The 22,387-nt window shown below is 38.6% G+C and overlaps 3 protein-coding genes across 3 annotated transcripts in view; 1 reads left to right on the forward strand and 2 right to left on the reverse strand.

The window, feature by feature from the left end:
- Nucleotides 1-7,112, forward strand: part of LOC129754920 (uncharacterized) — a 30,246-nt gene extending 23,134 nt beyond the window's left edge. The window contains exons 4-5 of the mRNA XM_055751188.1: nucleotides 5,297-5,707; nucleotides 5,771-7,112. Of these exons, the coding sequence (XP_055607163.1) occupies nucleotides 5,297-5,707; nucleotides 5,771-6,021 (662 nt within the window). The 3' untranslated portion in view covers nucleotides 6,022-7,112. The remainder of the gene's footprint in view (nucleotides 1-5,296; nucleotides 5,708-5,770) is intronic.
- LOC129754919 (vitellogenic carboxypeptidase-like) lies at nucleotides 3,418-5,068 on the reverse strand. Its single transcript, XM_055751187.1, is given in 1 exon segment — nucleotides 3,418-5,068. A coding segment is annotated over 1 exon segment (1,440 nt). The 5' UTR covers nucleotides 4,999-5,068; the 3' UTR covers nucleotides 3,418-3,558.
- A 102-nt stretch (nucleotides 7,113-7,214) lies between the features above and the next one.
- Nucleotides 7,215-21,637, reverse strand: LOC129752574 (succinate dehydrogenase [ubiquinone] iron-sulfur subunit, mitochondrial). The gene is made up of 4 exons (XM_055748348.1): nucleotides 21,428-21,637; nucleotides 21,047-21,157; nucleotides 20,659-20,963; nucleotides 7,215-7,886 (listed from the first exon to the last, which is right to left on the reverse strand). The coding sequence occupies exons 1-4, from the start codon at nucleotides 21,482-21,484 to the stop codon at nucleotides 7,490-7,492; spliced, it is 870 nt and encodes a 289-aa protein (XP_055604323.1). The 5' UTR covers nucleotides 21,485-21,637; the 3' UTR covers nucleotides 7,215-7,489.
- Between the last annotated feature and the right edge of the window lie 750 nt (nucleotides 21,638-22,387).

The raw sequence follows: 22,387 nt of genomic DNA on the forward strand, positions 1-22,387 counted from the left end.
TAAATTGTTTTATAGTAAAGAAATTTTCCAGTAGGCACTTAAGAAACGTATGACTTCAATTGGCAGTCTTACTTTCTAATCATTCTGTTTAAAATAGTCACCAATATTTTACAAAACAAATTCAATCGTGATATAGGGGAGATGGGGGCATAATGGCCACCTTTAGCAAAACGCTTATTTAACCATAGAGAACAGCTGTAATATGTGAATAACATCATTGTTTCGTGTTCAGACACTCAAATAGTCTATGGCCTAATTGGATGAAACTTGAAAAAGTAGATAAAAACGTTTAAAAATGCATTTTGAAGAATTTTGCCGAAAGATGAAAACCAGGCACTGTAGAGGCATAATGAGAAACCCCCCGAGGCAGTATGAGCACCATTAATGAAGGCATAATGAGCGTTTTCTGCCGAATCTAGCAGCGAATTCGACTCGATGAAGTCAACTGACTAATAGAGCTACAGCTTGATTTGCATCGTCTGACGATTTGGCCTATTGGTAAGGTGTCTGAGAGGTAATCAGTGGGCTCGAGTGCGATTCCTGGTCGAGGTGATTTTTTTTTCATTTATCATTCATGATCATGATTGCACTAAACGGTGAGGCGTAGATTCATCAAACAAAGCAATAACAGAATAATCTAGGTATGTTTGTAGAATTTAAAGAATGAACACATGCTCATACATTATGTTTCTGGTGTTTTGTTTGACAGATGATGCTTGGATGCTATTAGCCGTATAATATAACAATAAAAAAATCAATCATGAATGGTATGTGCAAAACAAAATCCCCTCGAACAGGAATCGAACTCGAGTCTACTGATTACCTCTCCGACACCTTACCAATAGGCCAAATCGACAGACGAAACAAGTCAAGGAGTAGCTCTATTATTCAGTTGACTTCATCGAGTTGAATTCGCTGCTAGATTATACAGCAGAAAATGCTCATTATGCCTTCATTGATAGTGCTCTGTTCGCCTCTAATGAACAAATTAAAATAAAAACGCGTTTTAAAATTGATTAAAGTAAAAAAATCAAAAATTTTATGATGTTGAAAATTGAGAACTATGTGTAGATCATGTTGCAGTGCGTACATTTCAGATCAAGATGATTTAAAGGTCATAAAAGCTTATTTGGTGGTGCTCAAAAATTATAATATTTTTGTCACTTGAGAACCTAGCTGGTTATTATTTAATATTTCTGTAAATATGAAAAGAATATTTCTATTTTGGTGAAAAATTAACACTATAGGTAGTACGAAACAAGTCCTTATGAAAATTTGTTTAAGAAAATACGTACTTATGTAGAAAAAAGGAGTGCTCATTATGCCCTGGGTGCTCGTTATGCCCTTATCTCCCCTAATATACAACAAGTGTTGATGCTGCATGAAATCGATTTTTAATGAAGTTTCGGGTAATGGAGGGTTCCTAATTAGGATTTTTTTTATTTTAAATTATTAAAATCGAAGAAAAATCATCAATTCACAATCAAGAAAAAACATTTTAATAGAACTTTACTTTAAGAATGAAAAGCATATACGTATCTGAAATTCAAATACAAATAAGAATTTCGAATTCCGTATTTTTCTTTTGTTTACAGTCGGTTTATTGAGAATTACTAAGCTTTACAAAGTCATATCAGATGTTTAGAGAGTAAAGCTAAACTCATTCCAAAATCTAATGCAGTGCTATTTTCACTTGCGTTAACAAGGAATTCATGATAACATTGCAAAATAAGAATTGAGGTTCTTAATCACAGTAAAGATTCCCTTGCACGAATATTTACCATCATTCAAATATGAATTATGAAACTATTTTATGAAATTCTAAAATACAAATTTAATTTTTAGATCCGATTTAATTTAATTCTTTCTTGAAATCTACCTAAATCTAAAAAAAAACAAAAAAAAAAGAAATCTACCCTCGGAACAAGATTATCTAGACAAAATCTTTATAGTTTTTTTCCGAGCAATTTGTCGCTTTATGGCATTCTCCCCTATAATCTGTATCGTCGAATGAATAAATGGTAATGAATAGTTTAGAAATAATTTTTTGTTGTTCATGTAGGTTAGTTACTTCATCAGTTAACATTGAGCGATTCAACTCTAAACTGAATAGCTTTCAAATTACTAAACGTCACAAAACTAGAAGTGAGAGACAGAATCTGACAAAAAAAATCGAGTTAAGGACATACCTCTGTTGTTTCACAACGGTTTTATAGTATTCCTGTTGTTGGGCCTTTTTATCTTAGTATTTTTTTTAATTAAAAAAAAAACAAACGATAGTTTAAGTTTGGGGATAAAAAGCAAGAATATTTAGGCGACTAAAACATTCTCGTTTTTACCCGTTGCAATGCAAGTATGCATTATGGTCTCCGATTCACTTGTGAAATTGGTTTTGGAGTAAACATGAAGACAACCATTTGCTTTAAAGAGGTAGAGGTCAACGAAGCTAGTCCCGGATAACTTTTGCCAACTACAGGACACGGAAGACCCAGGAGGAAGAAGGTATTTCTTTACACTTATCGACTTGTTCAGCTCTAACACAAACCTGGACTTTCTAAAAAACAGATCCGAGACATTGGAAGCTGTCCAGGATTCCATCTGTGAGATGAAGACGTATTTCGACATGGCCCCGGGCGATGGTAAGGACCTCACCATCCGTCGGACCCATCAAAGTAGCGAGTATCAACGGCATGCGTTAGGCAAATTCCTAAAGCGAAAGAACCGTTCGTTGGCTGAGATGGCAAGGTTATTTGATCTGGAAGCAGGTATAAAGTATCGATACAGGGGTCGATACATTTGTCTCCAACATTAAAATCTGAAAAGACCAGACCCTGTCAACGAATGGGCTTAACCCAAATTTAACGACACAATGGAGCATTGCTGAAGACGACTAAATGGCCGAACATGATGGTCCAGAATGTACACAATATGGAGGATCTATCCTATCTTGAGGAAGAGCCACCAGAACCTTGGCGTTCAGGATGGTTTTCGAAAGAATGTCCTCCGAAGCGATTACCAGAGGATGTGGTCTACGTTGAGTACGTTACCTACCGTGAAAAAGACACTGGGAAAGGGAAGGAAAATGGGGTTTGGATGACGATCCGGTACAAAGCTTGTCTCATGACACTTAGCTGCCATAGGGCTGACAAAATTAGGCCAAAGAGTGACCCAATTAGGGTAACTGCTTGCTGTTGATACCTTATTTTGGTCTCAGCTGTGGATTTATAATTTTGGCTACCCGAATGATACCTAATTTTGGTTTCGCGGAAAAACCGAAACACACCTAATTGAGGTCACATTTGCTATCGATTTGGGCATCAAAGTCTGCTCTGTTTCACAAACTCTCCTTTAGAAATGTCTTAGTTGAGATTTCAAAATCATAAGCCTTTTTACATAAAAATCCCGGAAAAAATAAGCCTTTTTATATTGAAAATTTTATTTGTCAATAATTTTTTATCCATTTTTCCCATATTGGTAGATACACAATGATGGATCAAAATAATATCACTTAAAACTGAATAATTTAGCACTGTATGTAACATTAGAAAAAAACGATTCCTAATCCCAATCAAAGTTGTTAGCTGTGAACGAATTGATCATGTTGAAGGCCCACTTGGGCTGATCCCGTGGCACCATGTGCCCCGCATCGCGGATCAGTACTTCGCGTAGATTGTTGGCTACCTTGTAGTACCCAGCTACCTCGTTGTCAACGCGGAAAATGTACCGCTTGGCCGTTTTGTACACATCGGCACCGTCGAACGGTAGCTTCTGTAGATAGTTGATCATCATCGGATAGGCGCAAATGATGTCCAGCTGCCCGTTGTAGATCAACATCCTATAATGGGCTAGTAGTTCCACTATCCATGGGGCAACCGAATCTAGGATGTCATGTTCGAGATATTTCTCGACCTTGTTCTCGCTGTCCAAATCGTGGAAAGGTTGGTCACCGACGTGGATGGCCTTGCGAGTTTCCGGGAGTTTAAGGAATCCTAACAGGAAGAGTTCGTCTTTCGGGTCTTCCGAGGTTCGCAGGTAGTTATAGTAGGTGTCGAAACCGGAAACGTTCTTGAAATAGGACGATCCCGTCGCATCGCCGTCCATGAGATCATCCATAATCTTGAAGGCACACTAATAGTCGTTGTTCTGGACACAATCAACAGCAGCCGCCTCTTGCTGGTCGAAACGATCTTTGGCGTTCGAATCTATCAGACCCAGCTGGTAGAGGTAATCGCCGTAATTAATTTGGTTCATCGGATCGCTGTACCCATTCCCAATGGCTAGCCCCTGGAGGTTAATTTTCAGCTTAGCGGTTGGATTCTTCTGATGAATGGTGTATCCGATAGCCGGAACATATTTGCCAGCATATGACTCACCGCTGGCGTAGAATGGATTTTTCTGAAGATACGGAAACATTTGGAAAAATTGAACCAACGCTTGGTACAGGTTCTCTCCAACCTGTGTTTCATTTCGCACATATCCATCCTCACTATCGGTGAAACTGAATCCGGTGCCAACTGGGTTATCGATGTAGATCAAATGATGATTCACATTCCAGGCAAACTCTCTGGGGACGGCTTTGAGGTTTTTCGAAATGAAGAACGGTCCGTTTTCTTCGAACAAACCGAACAAAGATGAGGCTCCGGGACCGCCTTGCAGCCAAAGTAAGACCGGGGTGTTGGGGGCAGCATTCTTAGCCGGGAAATACCAGAAGAACATATTGGAATTGTAACGTTTGTCCACGGTGAAAAATCCACTGTAACTCTCGAATCCCACAATGCGGCTATGCTTGACACGGGCTGCCGTTTGGGCGTCCTTTATTTTCCCAGCTTCGAGGTAGGGCGTCAAAATTAACGGCTCACCATTTTCACCTCTATTGTTCGGGACGCTACGCAGGGTTTTGCTTTTCATAAATTTAGAGTACGGATTAATGAAGGACCCGTCTGTGACAGCAACCACCGCCAAGGTCATCAACAATAACCGGAGCATTTTTGCTGTCATGCAAAAGCGGGAGATACTAATTCGATTAGAGAGTTTCTAGAAACAAATTGAACTGCACTGCTCGGCGAATGATTCGAAACTGAAATGGCATAAAGTTCCTCTGTCTGATTGAGGCATATTATGTTGATTGAGTTTGTTTGCCGACGAAGCGATAAGGATGAGCTCGATAATGATTGGCCCAGACCCAAACAGAGGCTCATCTACGAGCTGATCTAGCAATTTGCATATTGATTGTCTCAACCATTATTTCTTATCGCCTTAGTTCAATAAACTTAATCGTTTTTCTTCCCTTTTCCAGGTGTCGTTTTCACCAGCGGCCTTTTTGCGGTGGCAGCTTGCGGCTTGTTCGGGATTTTCTGCGTCCTCAGCATTCTGCAAATAGCGATGATCTCGTCACGGGATCGTATCTGCATGAAGTACACAAGCTTGATAACGCTCAAGCTAGTTCTGGTGGTACTCGCAGCGCTCCTATCGCTAGCTTCGGCAGTACTATTTGCGCTACAAACCGATGATACCCGGGCAGGATTCCGCATAACCCGGGGCATTTCGTTCTATCTGCAGATAGTGGTCGTAGGCCTAGCGTTGGCACTTCTGGCGTTGGCCATGTACGACAAAATTTTGACCAAACGAACCGATGGCGATCCGACGATGATCGTGACGTCAAATGGATCGACCACCTACAACAATCCCGGCTTCCGAGAAACCAATGGTATGTGGGAAATGTAAATTCGTTTACCCTTTTCTATTGATTTATTACTTTTTCGCATTTCAGGTATCGCTGTTACCTCGTCCAGTGGCCGCCCATATTCCAGCATCAATGGCAGTGTGCAATCGATGAACACAACCGTTACCACCATGTCGGCCTCTACGATCGGATCGGTCACGCGGACGCCACTCCGATCGAGCCTAAAGAAACCTCGACCCCAGAACGGGGATGGCCTGGGCATTCGAAATCCGGGTTACTCCGAAAATGGTGGCACCATCAAGAAGGTGCGAATCCAGACGCACAGTACCGAAGTTTGAAGCGGACACATGTGTCGGTGTTTTTTTTCTTTCTATGGGAACAACTTAGCAGAATCACACAATATTTCTGTGTTGCGCGAGCTAGCAAGTGTAGAAGATCTTTTATCTGAGTAGACGATCTTATTTTACGTTGTTATTTGTTGGCGTGTCGAACATGTTACAAGTGGCGGTGAGGCGAAGGAGGACAAAATCATACTTAAGTTTATCGGCGCAGAAATCGGATAAAGTTTATATGGCAGATCTGAGCTAAGTGTTATTTAGTCATAGTCGTTTAGAAGTATCTGGGTTCTGTTGAATGAGTAAAACAAAAAGAGCTGTGTTGTGCACTTCAAAAGTACTGATTGTAAATAGCACCACGCAAAACGATTACCGAAATGAATTGAAATTCAAAGACGTACTATAAATCTGTAGAGGATAGTGTTTGTATCTAGGGAAGTAATAATTTGAAACAGTAGAGTTAAAAAGCGAAAAACATGCCAATTAATTTATGAAGCCGAGAAATTCGAATGGAAACCAAGTGCACTTTAAGGTGTGGCCTTAGTGAACGCACACTGCGCAATAATGAAACCGTAGGAAGAAAGCTAGGAGAAAATATGAATTATCTCATATTTTAACAATATCATAGAAAGAAATTTATGTATCAAAAAGCATCAAGGATTTCCGGTGAGGCCTTTTTTATTGAAAGTTTGATAATCGTTTTCGCTTCAACGTATTTTTTTGTACAAACGTACTAAACTTTACAATCAGCATTCTTACCCCTTAGATTTGGATAGGTATTATAATTTTAAGTTGAATACTTTAGTCTTCCAGATGCATGAGGATCTGATTCAATCATTTGTTTGTGACAGTTTAGTTTTTATACATTTACTATATACCTAGAGTTTATTTTACTAGTGCACTTTACTTTCAAAGTGTAGAATCTCGAAAATGAAAAACGATCCGTCCTGATGAAACGTTGTACTATTGCAATAGGAGCAGAAGAAAGGGAAAGAAGAAGTATTGTAGTTGTCGATTCGCATTAATACAAAACAGTTCTGTGATTCATTCAAAATGAATTGTGACAATGTAAAAAAATAAAATTTCATCACTAACAAAAATCACGCTTTTCAATAAAAATCCGAACTTATTCCACAACAGTATGATTTGATGGGTTTTTGTTCTTTTAGCTATTTCCGAAAAAAAAGTACACCACGTTTTGCAACCAAGCTCCAGGAGTGGTTTTATTATTTTTTCTCGTAATTCGACTGAAACATAAATAATTTAAGCTGTTGTTTTGTGCATCCACTAGATCCAAAGATGATGCAAACTACTATTTAAAGAAGTACCACAACTATAACTTGCAAATTTCGGTGTTGCTTTTCATTTCCTGCACCTTTAGTTAATTTTTTTCACTTGCTAGGTGTTTTGTGATAGGTTTCAAAATATTTCAAATAGAAATAAAAAAATAGGTCTGAAGCATTAAATACTCTTACTTGTGGTGCAGGGCGGCCGTCTCCAGTCCGGGGTTGTCCTTCTTGGCTATGCCAGAAAGCAGCTTCTTGATTTCGGCGATGGCCTTGCCCGGATTCAGGCCCTTCGGACAGGTGCGGGTACAGTTCATGATCGTGTGGCATCGGTACACGCTGAAGGGATCCTTCAGCCGGTCCAGTCGGGCCGTGGTGGACTCATCGCGGGAATCGATGATCCACCGGTAGGCCTGCATCAGCACGGCCGGACCGAGGTACTTGTCGCCGTTCCACCAGTACGATGGGCATGAGGTTGAGCAGCAAGCGCACAGGATGCACTCGTATAGACCGTCGAGCTTGGCGCGATCGTCCACCGACTGGAGGTATTGGGCATCGCCCTTCTTCTCCGTAGATTCGTTTCTGGCGGGAGGGAATACGAATTTATATTAATATAAACTGATATCATCTTGAGAATTCAATGTCTTAGTACCTAACAAATAAAAAGCTGTTTTGAATTAAAGCAATGTGAGGGGACCCAGACAAAGGTGATGGAGAAGCAACGTCTTGATAAAGTGGTTAATACATTTCGTATCTTTTTGAGGAAATGCGGCGTAAGATTTCCTGGTCTTATAGAGCGGATCGCTTCAACAGAGCTGAGACTATCTGTTATAATGAAGTAGTGTTCAACAGGTCGTGTGGCGATACTATCCAAGGCCCAATGAATAGCAGCTAACTCTGCTATAAACACAGAGCATGACGACTCGAGGCTGTAAGAGGCGCTAGATATTTCGTTGAACACTCTAAATCTCGTTTCTAAAAGTGTCCACGATGAAATTGCCACCCATACTTTCTTCAGTTCCTCGACTGTCTTCACTACCTTAGGTCGTTTAAGAAGGTGTTGCTTCATAATCGCCCAGTACTTCTCGATGGGGCGGAACTTCGGAGTTGGGATTGATTGGGAGTTGGGAGGGTTGAACATTTTCGGATCGAAATTGACCTTATTGTCCGCATACCACTCCAGCACATCCTTGGAGTAGTGGCATGAGGCCAAATCTGACCAGAGGATTGTTGGGACGTTGTCCCATCTGTCCCTTCATCGTGTCTTGGGTCACAAAAGGTGCACTCCGCTTCCCGCACGTGCAGATGGCTTGCCAAACCAGGAATTTATTCGCAAATTTGGACATCTTCTGAGTGCGGACATGCTCCGGAACGCTGAACTTATCCTTGGCCGTGAAAAACAGGTTGCCGGGGATCTGTTTGAAGTCGGCCTTCACATATGTTTCGTCGTCCATTATGCAGCATTCAACTTTCGTCAGCATGTTGAGGTACAACTTCTTGGCACGGGTTTTGGCGAACTTTTTCTGCTTCTCGTCGCGATTAGGAGCCTTTTGTACCTAGAAAGTTCGAAGCCCAGCCTTAGTTTTGAGCTTCTGGATAAAACTTCGGCTTAGGTGCAGCTTCTTAGCCACATCCCGAACGGAGGCGTTCGGGTTTCGGTTGAAGGCCCCAACTACGCGGTTGTGATTTTTGGTGTTGTGCGGAATACTTTTTCCTTCACTCCTGGGCATCCGATCGGTGGTCAATCGTTTCTCGAACCGCTTAATAACTCGCGACACCTTGGATTTCACGATTCCCAACGTTTTAGCGATGGAACGATGCGAGAGACCTTGTTCTCGTGATGAATGCGCAAGATTTTTATCACGCACAAGCCGTTCTTTCGATTTCCGCGAGTATTGATCACAGGACTTTAAAACTTGCAGGATGTAAACAATGCACTTTGAACTAATTCCACTCAAATTTTTATTAAGTTCTACTCAACGGTTAAAAAGTTAGAGCAATTCCATAGTGTGGCAATTTCATCGTGGACACCCTTTATAAAGAACCCATCGGTAAAGAACATTTTTTCAGCATCGACGTGTCTGTATTTAGCTTCGAAAATTGTGGACGGTGTGTGTCCGGGATTCCACGGATTTCCTGCGGCATAGACAAAACAAACTGGACAGAAGAATTATCGTAGTCAGGGCTGCAAACACGAGTTGGAGAGTACGAAGAAGGGTTGATTGACATGCTTATGAAGTTTGTTTCACATAGAATCTGGTCGAATAAAATAGATCATTTCTCCGAAAAGAAATAACGTACAACAAAAGTAAAAATGTCATTTTGTTGGGTTTTATTAGGATGGATTATTTTCATAAAAGTGCAATAAATGCACTAAAAATAATACAAGTATTGGAATTGCCAATACTTGCCTTAAATGGATACATTCATACTTAATTGAAAGAATTCAATATGTAAAGCTGGGGAATGTCAGATCCGGTGCATTCTCGGTTAACAGTGGTGTGCCACAAGGGAGTCACTTGGGACCTCTTCTCTTCATCACTGTTATGAACGAGTTCCCCGAGGTACTGCAGGACGTTTTTGTGCTGATATACGCTGATGATTTCAAAATGTTTCTCCCTGTTCGCAACCTGAAGGATTGCTCGACTCTGCAAAACGCACTGCACCGTTTTTCGGACTGTTGCAGAACCTATGGATTGAAGTTGAACGCCTCAAAATGCAGTGTTATATCGTTTTCTCGGAAGCTAACAAACATCATGTATGATTATCGCCTTGAAAACAGCTTGATTATCACTAGAAAGGCCTCTGTAAAGGATCTTGGAGTCGAGATAGACAAAGAACTGAATTTCACGAAACATATAGAGCAGGTAGTGGCCAAAGCTAACTCTATGTTTGGAATGATCAGTAGAGTCTGCCATGAGTTGAACGACCCCTACACAATCGTCTCAATTTATGAAGGTTTAGTTCGGACTACAATCGAGTACGCCAGTGTTGTTTGGCAACCCTACTACAGTGTTCACGTAAACAGATTGGAAAGAGTTCAAAAGAAATTTCTCAAATACGCTCTGAGGAATCTTGGATGGCAAGATGAAATGCCGGATTACCGAGCCCTGTGCATGCTGGTCGGATTGGATTCGCAGGAAATCAAACGATGCATTATTTTTCAAGGATTTGACAAGTGGAAGATTTTATTCGCCGTACATGCTTTCGCAAATATCCCCCAATGAAGGACGCAGTAGTCTACGCAGCGTAAGGCCATTCTAGCTTTTAAACAGGATACAGAATTACGCGAGAAACGAACCAATGTACAGGATGATGGCACTTTACAATGCACATGTAGAAGAAATTAATCTTAATATGTCCAGAAACCAAATCAAAGATAATATTATTGGGATGAATAAACCCATTGGGCTTAAAATCCCGGAAAAAAAAGAAAAAAAAGATAATATTAAGAGGTGTTTTATATAAAATTACGATCGATGTTAATTTTTAAGTTTAAATTCAGATAAAAGGCTTAAGCCTAGGATCATCATCAAATAAATAAATACATAAAAATCATTCGTCAGCTTTTCGAATGCATTTTCGAACCTTTTTGTGATACCACTTATTATTTTCTGCACAGTACTGCTGGAAACCTTATTCGCCATCTTGTTCCACCACTTTTGCATTTGAGCGGTTTTTTCATGGTTTTGCCACATCTCTTCAGTTTGCCCTTAACTATTGCCCAATATTTCTCGATGGGACGAAAATCCGGACAGTTTGGTGGATTGATATTTTTTTCAACAAAATCGATCTTGTTCTCCTTATACCACTCAACGACATCCCGGCTGTAGTGGCAGCTTGCCAAGTCCGGCCAGAACTTCACCGTATCTTTGTGAGACCGAATGAATGGCAAAACCCTCTTCTGGAGACATTCTTCTTTGTAAACATTTCCATTCATTGTGTCCTCAGTGATGAAAATCTTAGTTTTCTTCCCACAACTACAGATCCCTTGCCAAATCATCAACTTACGAGCAAATTTATCTGCGAAAACAAACTTGAATCTACCCGAAACATTCTCTTTACGCTTCGCAAGGTAAAATTTGTTACCTGGTATTTGTCCAAAATCCATTTTAACGTAAGTTTCGTCGTCCATCAAAATGCATCCGTTGTACTTGGTCAACACTTTCTCCCACAACTTCCTTGCCCTAGTTTTGGCAACCAGGTTTTGTTTCAGCGTCCTGTTGGGGTGTTTGTGATACGACCGCAAGCCTTCTCGCAAACAAATTCGTCGAGCTGTACTGTGGTTCGTTTTGAACTTTTTCGCCAAATCACGTAAGGAGATTCCAGGATCATTGTGAACTGATCGAATTACCTTTGCTCGCAGCTTCCGGTCGTATGTTCCACTTTTACGCCTGGTTTGTTTTGCTCGATCCACCGTAAGGGTCTCCCGGTAACGTTGCAGCACCGAATTTACAGACGATTTTGGATATTTCAGGAATTTCGCGATCTTTACCCCTGACCACGTCGGTTTCTCTACGTGAGTGTGCAGAATTTTCTCTCGCCTTTCGCGTTCCATCTTCGATAACTTTTGACTGACTGTATGTATTGGTTTGGCATTATTTTTGGCCCAGAGTATTATATTGCTCCTACAGAGAAAAGTTGGATTTTTGCAACTCTTCCAAAAGAAGAAGAAAAACTACCGCAAGACGTCAAAGCTGTTGCACTGAAACAAACAATTCAGATTATATTTATGAGTTTTTGCGGGCAAAAAAAAACCATTGTTTAAAAGTCAATTATGAATGATGCAGTGACATTTAAATCCGTTTTCAATGCACTTTACCAATTCTTAAATAATTTATCGCATTTATCTAGAAAAGAAATGTATCACATCATTGATTTGAAAAACAAAACTGGAACCAATCTATTTCTTTATTTATAAAAATTTATAGTATAAAGGCATTTATTTTATAACTTTAAAGCGGATGGTATAATAAGAGCGACACGTCAAGAAACGCGACGGAACAAGCATCACTTTGTTCAGAATCATTTATAGTCCATGTCATAATTACAAAAAATATAGTGAAGGGATTATTGTTTTCGACGTCTCAAGAAAAAATCTAATTCCATTAATTTGCAGTAGAAAAGTTGACTTCAGTCTTACATATTTACCATTCCTTAACAAATTGAGTTATAAAAATATTATCTCTTATAGTTGTAGAACAAAATATATTTCAAAAACTATTCTTTATCAATTAGCATGAAATGTATTATTTTATTACCTATTTTCGTGATAAAACAACTGAAACAACCACTGATTTAAAAAAAAATGGTTGCCTAAACCAACCCTAAACATTTTTCAGATTTTTTTTCAATATCTTTTATTTAAAGAAAACCATTGATATTTTAGAAACATTTATTCAATTAAACAAACAATTTGAAACCATTTGGCTACTTAATTTCTACCGATCAACATACAACGTAAGTAAAAAATATAAAAAATAATAAAATGGAATCAAATGTGATCGACATCTGTGCAATCGGGAATTTCATTTCATCTGTGCAATCGAGAATTTCATTGACTACTAATGAAAATGAATTTTCCGATGGAGCAATCGTTGATGTTGTAGGAATTGTTGAACGATCCATTTCCGCTCTGTTTCGGAAAATTTTAAAAAGATTTTTTTCCTGTTGCATCTGTTAACCGTTCCGTTGAGTTATCAAACTTGCTAACCCAGGGGTGAGCAACCTTTTGAACCAAGGGGCCAAGTTAAATTTGAAATTTTGCCGGCGGGCCGCACTTGGAATAATTTTTTTGTGATAATTATCAGAGCTTCACATAATTTTTCATAACTACAAATTCTGGCGAGAACTTCCATTTAAGAATCTTCTGGAGCTTACCACAGTGATAACCAAGAGTGTGATTTTTTTCCAGCATTTAAAGTTGTTCTCAAAGTCTAGATTTTTTCCCCTACAAACGTTAAAAAACCCTTAATTGAAGTTCTGTATTGGATGTTGATCAAGGTTGTCGAAATCACAGAAAAAATGTTCAATTTCACATAGTTTTAAGCAACTTTTTTCAAAACTACATTCTATTCAAGAATTTTTATTCACATTTTTATCATTTTTAATCGTATTTAGATATCATTGAGATAGGATTTCTAGGGCTATATTTGGTAATGTGGATTGCGAATAATAAGTGAAAAAACTCAATTCATCGATGTTTGTGATAAATCTTCCATCAAATTTCTTAAAAAAAGCATCACAGATAATCGTCAAAGATATTTTGGATGGAATCACAGAATTTCAGATATCTATTGTTTTATCCAAGGTATGTATATATAAGAGGTGTAACGATATGAGAAACTTCCGATTCAGCCATTTTGATTTGGCTACTATGGAGTACGTGGAGTTTGTTTACCAACAAAGCCCTCAGCTTGAACAATTTTTCCGATATTTACAAACAAACTTACTGAAACTCACCGCGTTTTCCTCGCCTACTTACTGACAAAGTCAGAGAACCTTGTGATCTAATAACCTTGGTTTTATCAAGAACTAATAATTTTTGTGCGTAACTTTGATGCCGGCTGATTCATGTTGATAAACAATCTAAAATCGTTCACCCAGACTCTATTATTTAATTTTCGTAATTTTCGTCAATATTCAGAAATAAAAAATATATCTCAAGTTTTTAGTTTATTTTTTTTTGCCAGTTGCCTATTTGAATTCTAACAAAACAAGCCTTTTTGTCGCATTGGATAGAATAATTTAAAACAAAAATTATCTGCTGAGCATATTTTTTATCATTCAACTTTATTTTTGCTTGAAATGAAAATAGTGACTTTACTAAAAGGGCTTCGAAACACTTTTGATCATGTAAAGGTTCCGATTTTTGGCTGTTCTTCCGACTCACTTTAACGGATTTTGCTCTCAAAGTGGAAGGAGTTAATTAATAAGGAAAAAGTATGCTGAGTAAAAAAAATAAAAAATAAAACGTTATGCCAATATTGCATTTATGCTTTGAACAGAACATGATAAACGCTTAAAATGCCAGAAAAAGTTAACAATTTGAAATTTTCCTAACTATCCATTGTAGAAAATAGTTACGGCATAAAAATTTGAAAAAAGCTTCGCGGGCTGCACAAAAGGGGCTCGCGGGCCACATGCGGCCCGCAGGCCGCGGGTTGCTCACCCCTGTGCTAACCCAATTTCCGATTGTTGTTGTTGTTGTTGTAAATTTTGGCAAGCTCTACTTTTTCCAGTCCCAAAAAATAGTACCCAAACAAACAATGGGGAATTGTATTAGGAGACGCATGCTTCTCCATTTCTGCTCTCAAAAGCGCCATACCTGAAAGCGATTTTGATTTTGAATTTGCAAAATCATATTTCACTTCTACCTACCTTTTTATTCGCATTTGTTACTCTTTATCGAAGGACAACAAAAAACACCACCAGAAAAGAAACCTCAGATATAAGATTATTTTCTTCAGTGTGACTCGGTTACACTGACAAAAATGCAGCCCATCAATCGAGCTGTCAAATTACGGTTGTCAAATTTCGGGTCTAACTACCGTTGCGTGAATCCAATTTTTCTCTGAATACGCAATACTCTATATAACCACTTTCGTCCTATAGTATTTTTCGAAAGACACAGTGTGTCGATGATGAACTTATGTTCAAATATTAAATCTGGCTTTTTCTAGGAAACTGAGAACTTCCTTTATTTTATCTTCGTCAAAGTTGTTTATGAGTTCGAGTAGATTTGTAGATCTCTCCCAATCGTAATGGTTTCGAATATGATTGAATTGTATGCAATCAAACAGAGCGTGTTCGGTCGTAAAGTTCACCGAGCACATTCCGCATAGTTTCGATTCGTTTATCCGCATAAGGCCAAGATAATATGGCGAGTAATCGTGTCCGCTTAACAGTCTGTTTGTTTTTCGGATTTGGACATTATTCATTTCTGTATTAAAATACCATGATTTTGTTACAAAGTTATTTTGAAAATGATAAAATTTCAATCCCTTGAGTTTGTTTGTGGCTATATCTTTGTACCATTCATTAATTTTTTTGATGTGGTCTATTTTATACCGCCTGATTGCGTCGTCTAGTCGCAGTTTGTTCTCTAGAATGGCCGGGGAAACTGTTCCTTGTTTGGCTAGTTGATCTGCATTCTCATTTCCATCTATTCCTACGTGTGAAGGTAGCCATTGGATGGTCGCATTTTTGCTTGTTGCTAGTGTGCAGATGTCATAGGTTACGTTGTCAAAGATTTTGGCTTTTTTATCCCTTTTTAAAATTTTGCAAGCTGCTTGTGAGTCAGTGAATATAACTGCCCTCCTTGTACTGTTTTCCGCTATTTGTTCGAGTGCAACTCTTATTGCTAAGAGTTCAGCCGAAGTTATACTTACTTCCTGTGCTAAGGCAAGGCTTATACTTATATTTGTAGTATTGCTAAAAATGCCAATGCCGCAATTGGTTCCAGATTTTGAAGCATCAGTGAACCAATGGTCATGAAGAGGATATTTTGTTCTAATCATTTCTTCAGTAAGTATTTTCAACACACTTGGAGACGTTATTTTTTTCCTCAGAGAGGATCCTGTGATTTGTTCTTCAACTGTGAGTTCAATTATGCTACAAGCCCTTTTTTGAATGTATAGTTTTTGAAATTCATCGAAATTTTTTATATAGGTTTTTTCAATGAAGGAGTATTGTGTTTCTTTTTTAAGAGATTCCATATCGAGTGAATATAACTGTTGTGCAATAAGATCGTTTTTAAAGATGTGATGAGCAATTCTTTTTTTGGCGAATAATTACCGTTTGAACATTAGAGGGCCTTCCCCACTCAATGCTGCTAAAGTGTTCACTGGTGTTGTTTTTGTACACCCCGTTGCTATGCGCAAACCTTGTCTGTTTATCGTTTCTAGCATGTTGCTGTATTTAGTTGCTGTATTTCCATATAAAATAGAACCATAATTGAGGAAATTCCCGTAAAGTGCTTTGTGGTACATCATCATTACTTTTGGTGTACCTCCATGTTTAATTCCTCCAATTATCTTCAACATATTCTGCCTATCAACAAAGGATTTTTTTAAATTTTTGATGTGAATTCCGTATCGTAGTGTTTGATCTAGCGTGATGCCTAAGTATTTATAACTGGTGACTGTTTCTAAGGATTCTCCAAAAAGAGTAAGAGGAAGAGTTTTATCGGTTTGTTTGAAAATCATTGATTTGGTTTTTGAGCTATTCAATGAAAGACCCAGTGTGGTAGCTTTTGTAGAAAAGTTGTTGATTTCTAATTGCATTTTCCGAATAGCTGCTTCTAAAGATTTCGCCCTTACTATCTTCATAAAGTCATCTGCAAACTGAAGAGTAACTATGTCTCTGTCCATATCTGTGTCATGTAAACCCGCAGTGTAAATATTGAAGAGGACAGGGGATAATACATCTCCCTGTGGTACTCCACAGCTTGTTGTGTGTTCCACATTTCCTTGATCAGTACGAATTATCATTTTTCTGTTGATCAGAAAATTGTAAATCCAAGTTACTGTATCTCGTTGAAATCCGTAAGTGAACATTACCGTTTTTAGTTTGTCTGCATTTACACCGTTGAAAGCATTGGAAAAATCAAAAAACACTCCGATAGTTGTTAAGCCTTCTCTTCTGGAAGACATAATGTAGTTCGTGGCAAAGGTTACACAGTGCTCTGTTGACATTCCTTTGCGGAATCCGAATGATTGATCTGGTAGGATGTTGTTCTGTTCACATGTAGTGTGAATATCTTTAAGTACTGCTCCGTTTATTATTTTTACCAAAGTCGGCAGAAGTGCTATAGGTCTGCTTGAACCAATGTCTTCTGGAGGTTTGTTTGGTTTTAACACAGGAATAATCTTGATCTCTTTGAGGCTCATATCTAATGTTGCCTTCCGCCACATTTGATTGAGTAAGTCAATTAATTTTGTAGTAGTTATCAGATCTAAATTTTTCAGCATGCCATAGCTAATGTTGTCTGTTCCCGGGGATGATCTATGAGTTTTATTTTTCAGAAATTCTTTCCACGATTTAAAATCGATTATTGTTGTTCGGGTATCACAATCAGGTTGAAGGGGTTGTTTGATTTCTGGTGTTCCGAAATTTTTCAAGAGAAATTGGTGGGAAGTATTTTTGTCGCTAAGAATGGGATTATTTTTGGGGTTTTCTACAGGATTCAATCTCAACCGTTTAACAAGTTTCCAGTTTTCTCTGGTATTTCTTGGGTCGATTGAACTACACAATTCAAGAATCTTTTCTCTGATGTGTTTTGCTTTAGATTTTTTAAACTTTGCAGTTGCTTTTTTCCATTCAATTAGGTTTGTTGTATTACTAATTCTATTATATTCCCTTAGTGCTTTTTGTTTTGCTTCATATAATACGCCGAGTTCATCGCTCCAGTAGTATTTAGGAGTAAAAGAACTCAGTTTTTTATGTTTTTTTGCAAATTTCATTGGATATCTTGACAAAATCTTCAATTCCATTAAATTCCCAGTGTTTGATTTGAGAAATATCTTCAGAAATTTTTGCCCGGTCAAAATAGAACTTTGTTTTAGCTTTGGAGTTTAGTTGAAGTTGTATATTTATTAATAAATGTCCGCTTCCACCAAAAGATTTTTCTAATACTTCCCATTTCATGTTGTTAAATAAATTTGTTGTGCATAGTGAAAGGTCAATGGCACTGCGTCTCTGACCAGTACTTGGTGGTATAAATGTTGTCTCTCCGGTATTCATAATGATAAGGTTAGACCCACTAATCAAATCATAGATCAATTCCCCCTTATTGTTTGTTTCTGGACATCCCCATAGCTCATTGTGGCTGTTGAAATCTCCGCCTATCAAAACTCTCCTGAATGATGATATTTCTCTTAATAATATTGAGAAAGTCGTTTCTAGTTCTTGTACAGAGATCCTGGGATTAATGTAAATTGTTACCAGCACCAAATCAATGGAACTTATTTTTATTCCTAATGTTTCAAATTTAGCAGATGAATTGAGAGAGAGTTTCTCAAAAGTCAAATCTGATCGTAAATACATTCCGACTCCTCCAAATCCGTCATATCTGGGTGACAACACACGATGAAAACCTTGAATGTTCCACCTGTCAGTAAAAAGCTGATCCGGTTTTACCCAGATCTCAGATAAAAGTGCAGCATCGTATTTTTCAAAGAAAAGCTCATGGGCTAGTTCATTTTTGTTCGTTCGTAAACTTTGAATGTTTGTTTGTAGTATTTTAAACATTTTTGGGTTGTTTTAAAACTTTCTAGTCCACTCACCTGCTTTTTGACTGACTGCTTCAATCTTGATAAAATTTTCACCACTACGTAAACAAACCATCCGGATCAAGACACTGTAAATAGATTCGTGACAACTAGGAGCACTGCAGTAAATTAAAACATGCGACCAGATTATATGTGAAACAGACTTTATGGTATATAAACATAAATCTGGTTTGAAGATTTTGCTTGAATAGCCTTTCGAAATCTACAATCACCAATGGGTTCATGACCTCACACCTGATGAAGAACCGAAGTGATAGTAGATTGAATCGATCTTTCATAGGGAGTATTCCTGCTAAAACTTCAAGACTCGTGGTATGCGTTGAGGGCATACATCCCAAAGCGATACGCAGACAACGGTACTGGATACGCTCGAGTTTGACGAGGTGAGTTTTGGCAGCTGACTGAAAAAAGAAGCTACCATATTCCATCACTGAAAGTTGTTCGGTGTTTATAAGATCTGCTGTATGGGCTACCAATTGCCAGTGATTGATCGGACAAAATTTATTCTTTGTTGGCATTTTCCTTTCAGATAATCAATGTGGGCTCTCCAGGTACAGTTGGAATCAAATCAAACCCCAAGATACTTAAAACACCTCAATTGAGTGATCGTTCTGCCTAGGAGTTGAAGCTGGTCTATGATTCTTAGAGAAAACAACAATCTCCGTTTTCTTAGGGGAAAACTCAATCTCAAGCCCCAAAGCCCAGGAAGACAATCTGTCTAAAGTATCTTGTAAAGGACCATCTGTTTCTACTGATTTGTCCAAACGAAACAAGATCATTTTCTCCTTTACGATGGTATTCGTGCGGCACATTTGAACTTTGTAAAAGTAGAAGGTAATAAACTAGTTGACATTCCGAATTATATTTTGCACATGTGTGGAATCTGGACAGACTTTCCGTGCGAAGTTGAATATCCATCTATGTGAATATTCCTCGCTTCCATTTGTAGAAGATCGATTACGCATGCTTCGTGCCACTCTCTACAAGGTACTCAAGGATGTTTCCCGTGATAAACCACCTCAGAAATTCCTCCATTACGCCGTTTTCATGCGCTTGTTCAACTGATTTTCAAGGGAAACATTCTTTCAAAAAGGACGAGAGTTCCATGTTTTCGAAAATCTCTGAATGCTTTCGATTTGTCCTTGTAAAGCATGGAACACTGCTGGTCCTACCAAGGATTAGGGGCCTTCTAGGAACGGATGAATCTAGGATGGGTTTTGTTTGAGCACAAAGTGCACTTTCATGTATCAAACGTGAAAGAAAGTGGTACTCCTCTAAAAGGAGGTAAAACATGCATAGAATCGATGGTTGTTATTATTTCGTCCAAGTACTTTTTCCGGTCGATGTGTCTTGTATGGGTCGTATTTCGTATTTATTACGTTTGAAGAAGTGACGCCATTGGTGATAATAATCTCAATAGGCAAGTGATCAAGAAAGACAGTTGATGTTAGTGAAGAAAATGTGTTCATGACATTGATAAACGAACTTCGGAACCTACAAAACGTATCCTAAATCCGAACCGAATCATAATGACAACCTTTAGTTTTAACCGAAATCGGCCTGATGGAACATTCTCTACTGATCTGGGACTGTCAAATTGATAGCATAATAAGACTATTGGAATGAATAAATCCAGGGCTTAAAATCCCGGAAAAAAAATAATTGAGAGTAGTTCATTTCAAGTGAGATCAAACTAATGGCATGATTTGCTATCAATATTTTTTGCCAAATCAAAACCAATAATGATTATAACGAAATATACTACTCGCTCGTTAATCGAACGCTTTTGGACCGAAGTAGAAAATAACATTATTTTGGCCAAAAATGTACGCTATTTTCCGTCATACTATTAATACCATTCTTCCAAAAAAAATGTCGAAAAATTAAAACCAAGGATAGAAAATATTTCGAAAAGGGTTATTTCTGACGTTATAGTGACACGTAAATCAAAAGATAACTATTTAAAACATGATAACCCGATCCCACTTAGGGATGAATCATCCTACAGGATGAAAATCCCAGAAAAAAAAACCCGATCCCACCCCATTGTAACAGGTACTCACTTGCGCTGCAACCAGGGCTCGATCGACCGGTACTGGTTGTAGAAGTTGTTCATATCCGGCACCAGATCCTTCACCACATACATGTGCGGCAACGGGTAGATCTTGGTCGGCTTGTCCATGCTCTCCACATCGATCTTGCTGATGCAGGCCAGCGTATTGGTGCCACCGATGTTCATGGCACAGGACCCGCAAATGCCTTCACGACAGGACCGACGGAAAGTCAGCGTCGGGTCGATTTCGTTCTTGATCTTGATCAAGGCGTCCAGCACCATAGGACCGCAGGTGCTCATGTCCACTTCATAGGTCTAAGAAGTAATAAATATTATTGTTTGAGTTAGTTTTCCGGGAAAATTTTTCCCAATCTTTATTGCAATAATTAATCGATTACCTGGTTGTAAGGCTTCTGCTCAGGTTTGTCCGGATTCCAGCGGTAGATTTGGAACTTCTTGACCTTGGCTGCAGCAGCCTGTTGAGTTGCTGCCAGGTGAATGTTCCTGATCTAAAAAAAGGAGTCCTGTTTAGCATATTTCCGATAGCGAATCAATCAATAACAATGGAGATTAACAAATAGAAGAAAATTTTGGCAACAGGCCAATAAGTTCGAATCAGAAAAGCGTCCAATATTATCAGCGAAAAGGCAATGCTCATTATATAATGATAATTTTCTGCGACTTGCCACCATCCATTATTTTAGCCGAAGCTGGACGACAGAGGAAAAATCTCGTCCCAATTACACAACGTGTGCAATTTTCAATCTCACAGAACTCACCTGACCGAAAGCTCCGCGGCAGGCCAGCAGCATTTTCAGGTCACAAACCAAGGCCATCGTCGCTAGAACGGGTACCAGAGGATTGTTTTCCGATTAGAAGATATTTTACAAAACACACTGCAAATTGGACAGCGGCAAAGAAGCACGCACAAAAGTTTGACGATGTTGGTCTTTTGCGAGACGACGATCAGTCGCGATGAAGGCGGATGATAAAACGAAAAAGCACCAAAAAAATTTGACAGCTCTGCCCTGTTCTCTCTCATTTCGGGCCTGCTTTCTCTCATTATGAAATAGGGTTCGGTGGACATTTGTTGTACCAAGAAGATCGTTGTGAATTGAAGTTTTCAATAAGCGATTTTTGAGCTGATGTCTCATATTTCTCTCAAACATTTTCTTTCCATTACCTACTAATTCAAACAAAAATGTTTCGCTTTAATAGTGAAGAAGAAATAATGATGAGTACAGTAGTGCCAATGACCTGTAGTAAATGTATATTGAAAACATGTGCAATGTGAAGTCCGAGCCTATTTGAATAAGAAAACGATCGTTATTGATGAATAATTTATTCGTCAGGTTTCCGCAGTGGTCTATCGGCCGATACGCAATGGGAGGGACTAAAGTCTGCTTCATTTAATATTGGAACAAATTCTTTTGCTCATTGTGGCGCTTCTAGTGGACGGATTTGGAAACTTTTTTCACCCACGTGTCGGGAAATTCATTACCTTTCACCATGTATTTATGTCATAACACCAAACGATAGCATTTTGTAAACAACCGCCATGGAAGCCGAACGGAGAGATCAAATTATGCACAGTTTTCTTGAAAATCCATTGTTGTCGGCATCGAAGCTAGCTAAACAGCTTAAAATGCCCAGAAATACCGTATGGCGTGTTATCAAGCAGTACAAGGAAACATTGAAGAAGGCTCGGAAGCCGCATTCGAAGCGTCGGAGTGGAACTG

Source organism: Uranotaenia lowii, chromosome 3, assembly GCF_029784155.1.
Source record: "Uranotaenia lowii strain MFRU-FL chromosome 3, ASM2978415v1, whole genome shotgun sequence".
In the NCBI taxonomy this organism is placed as follows: Eukaryota; Metazoa; Arthropoda; class Insecta; order Diptera; family Culicidae; genus Uranotaenia; species Uranotaenia lowii.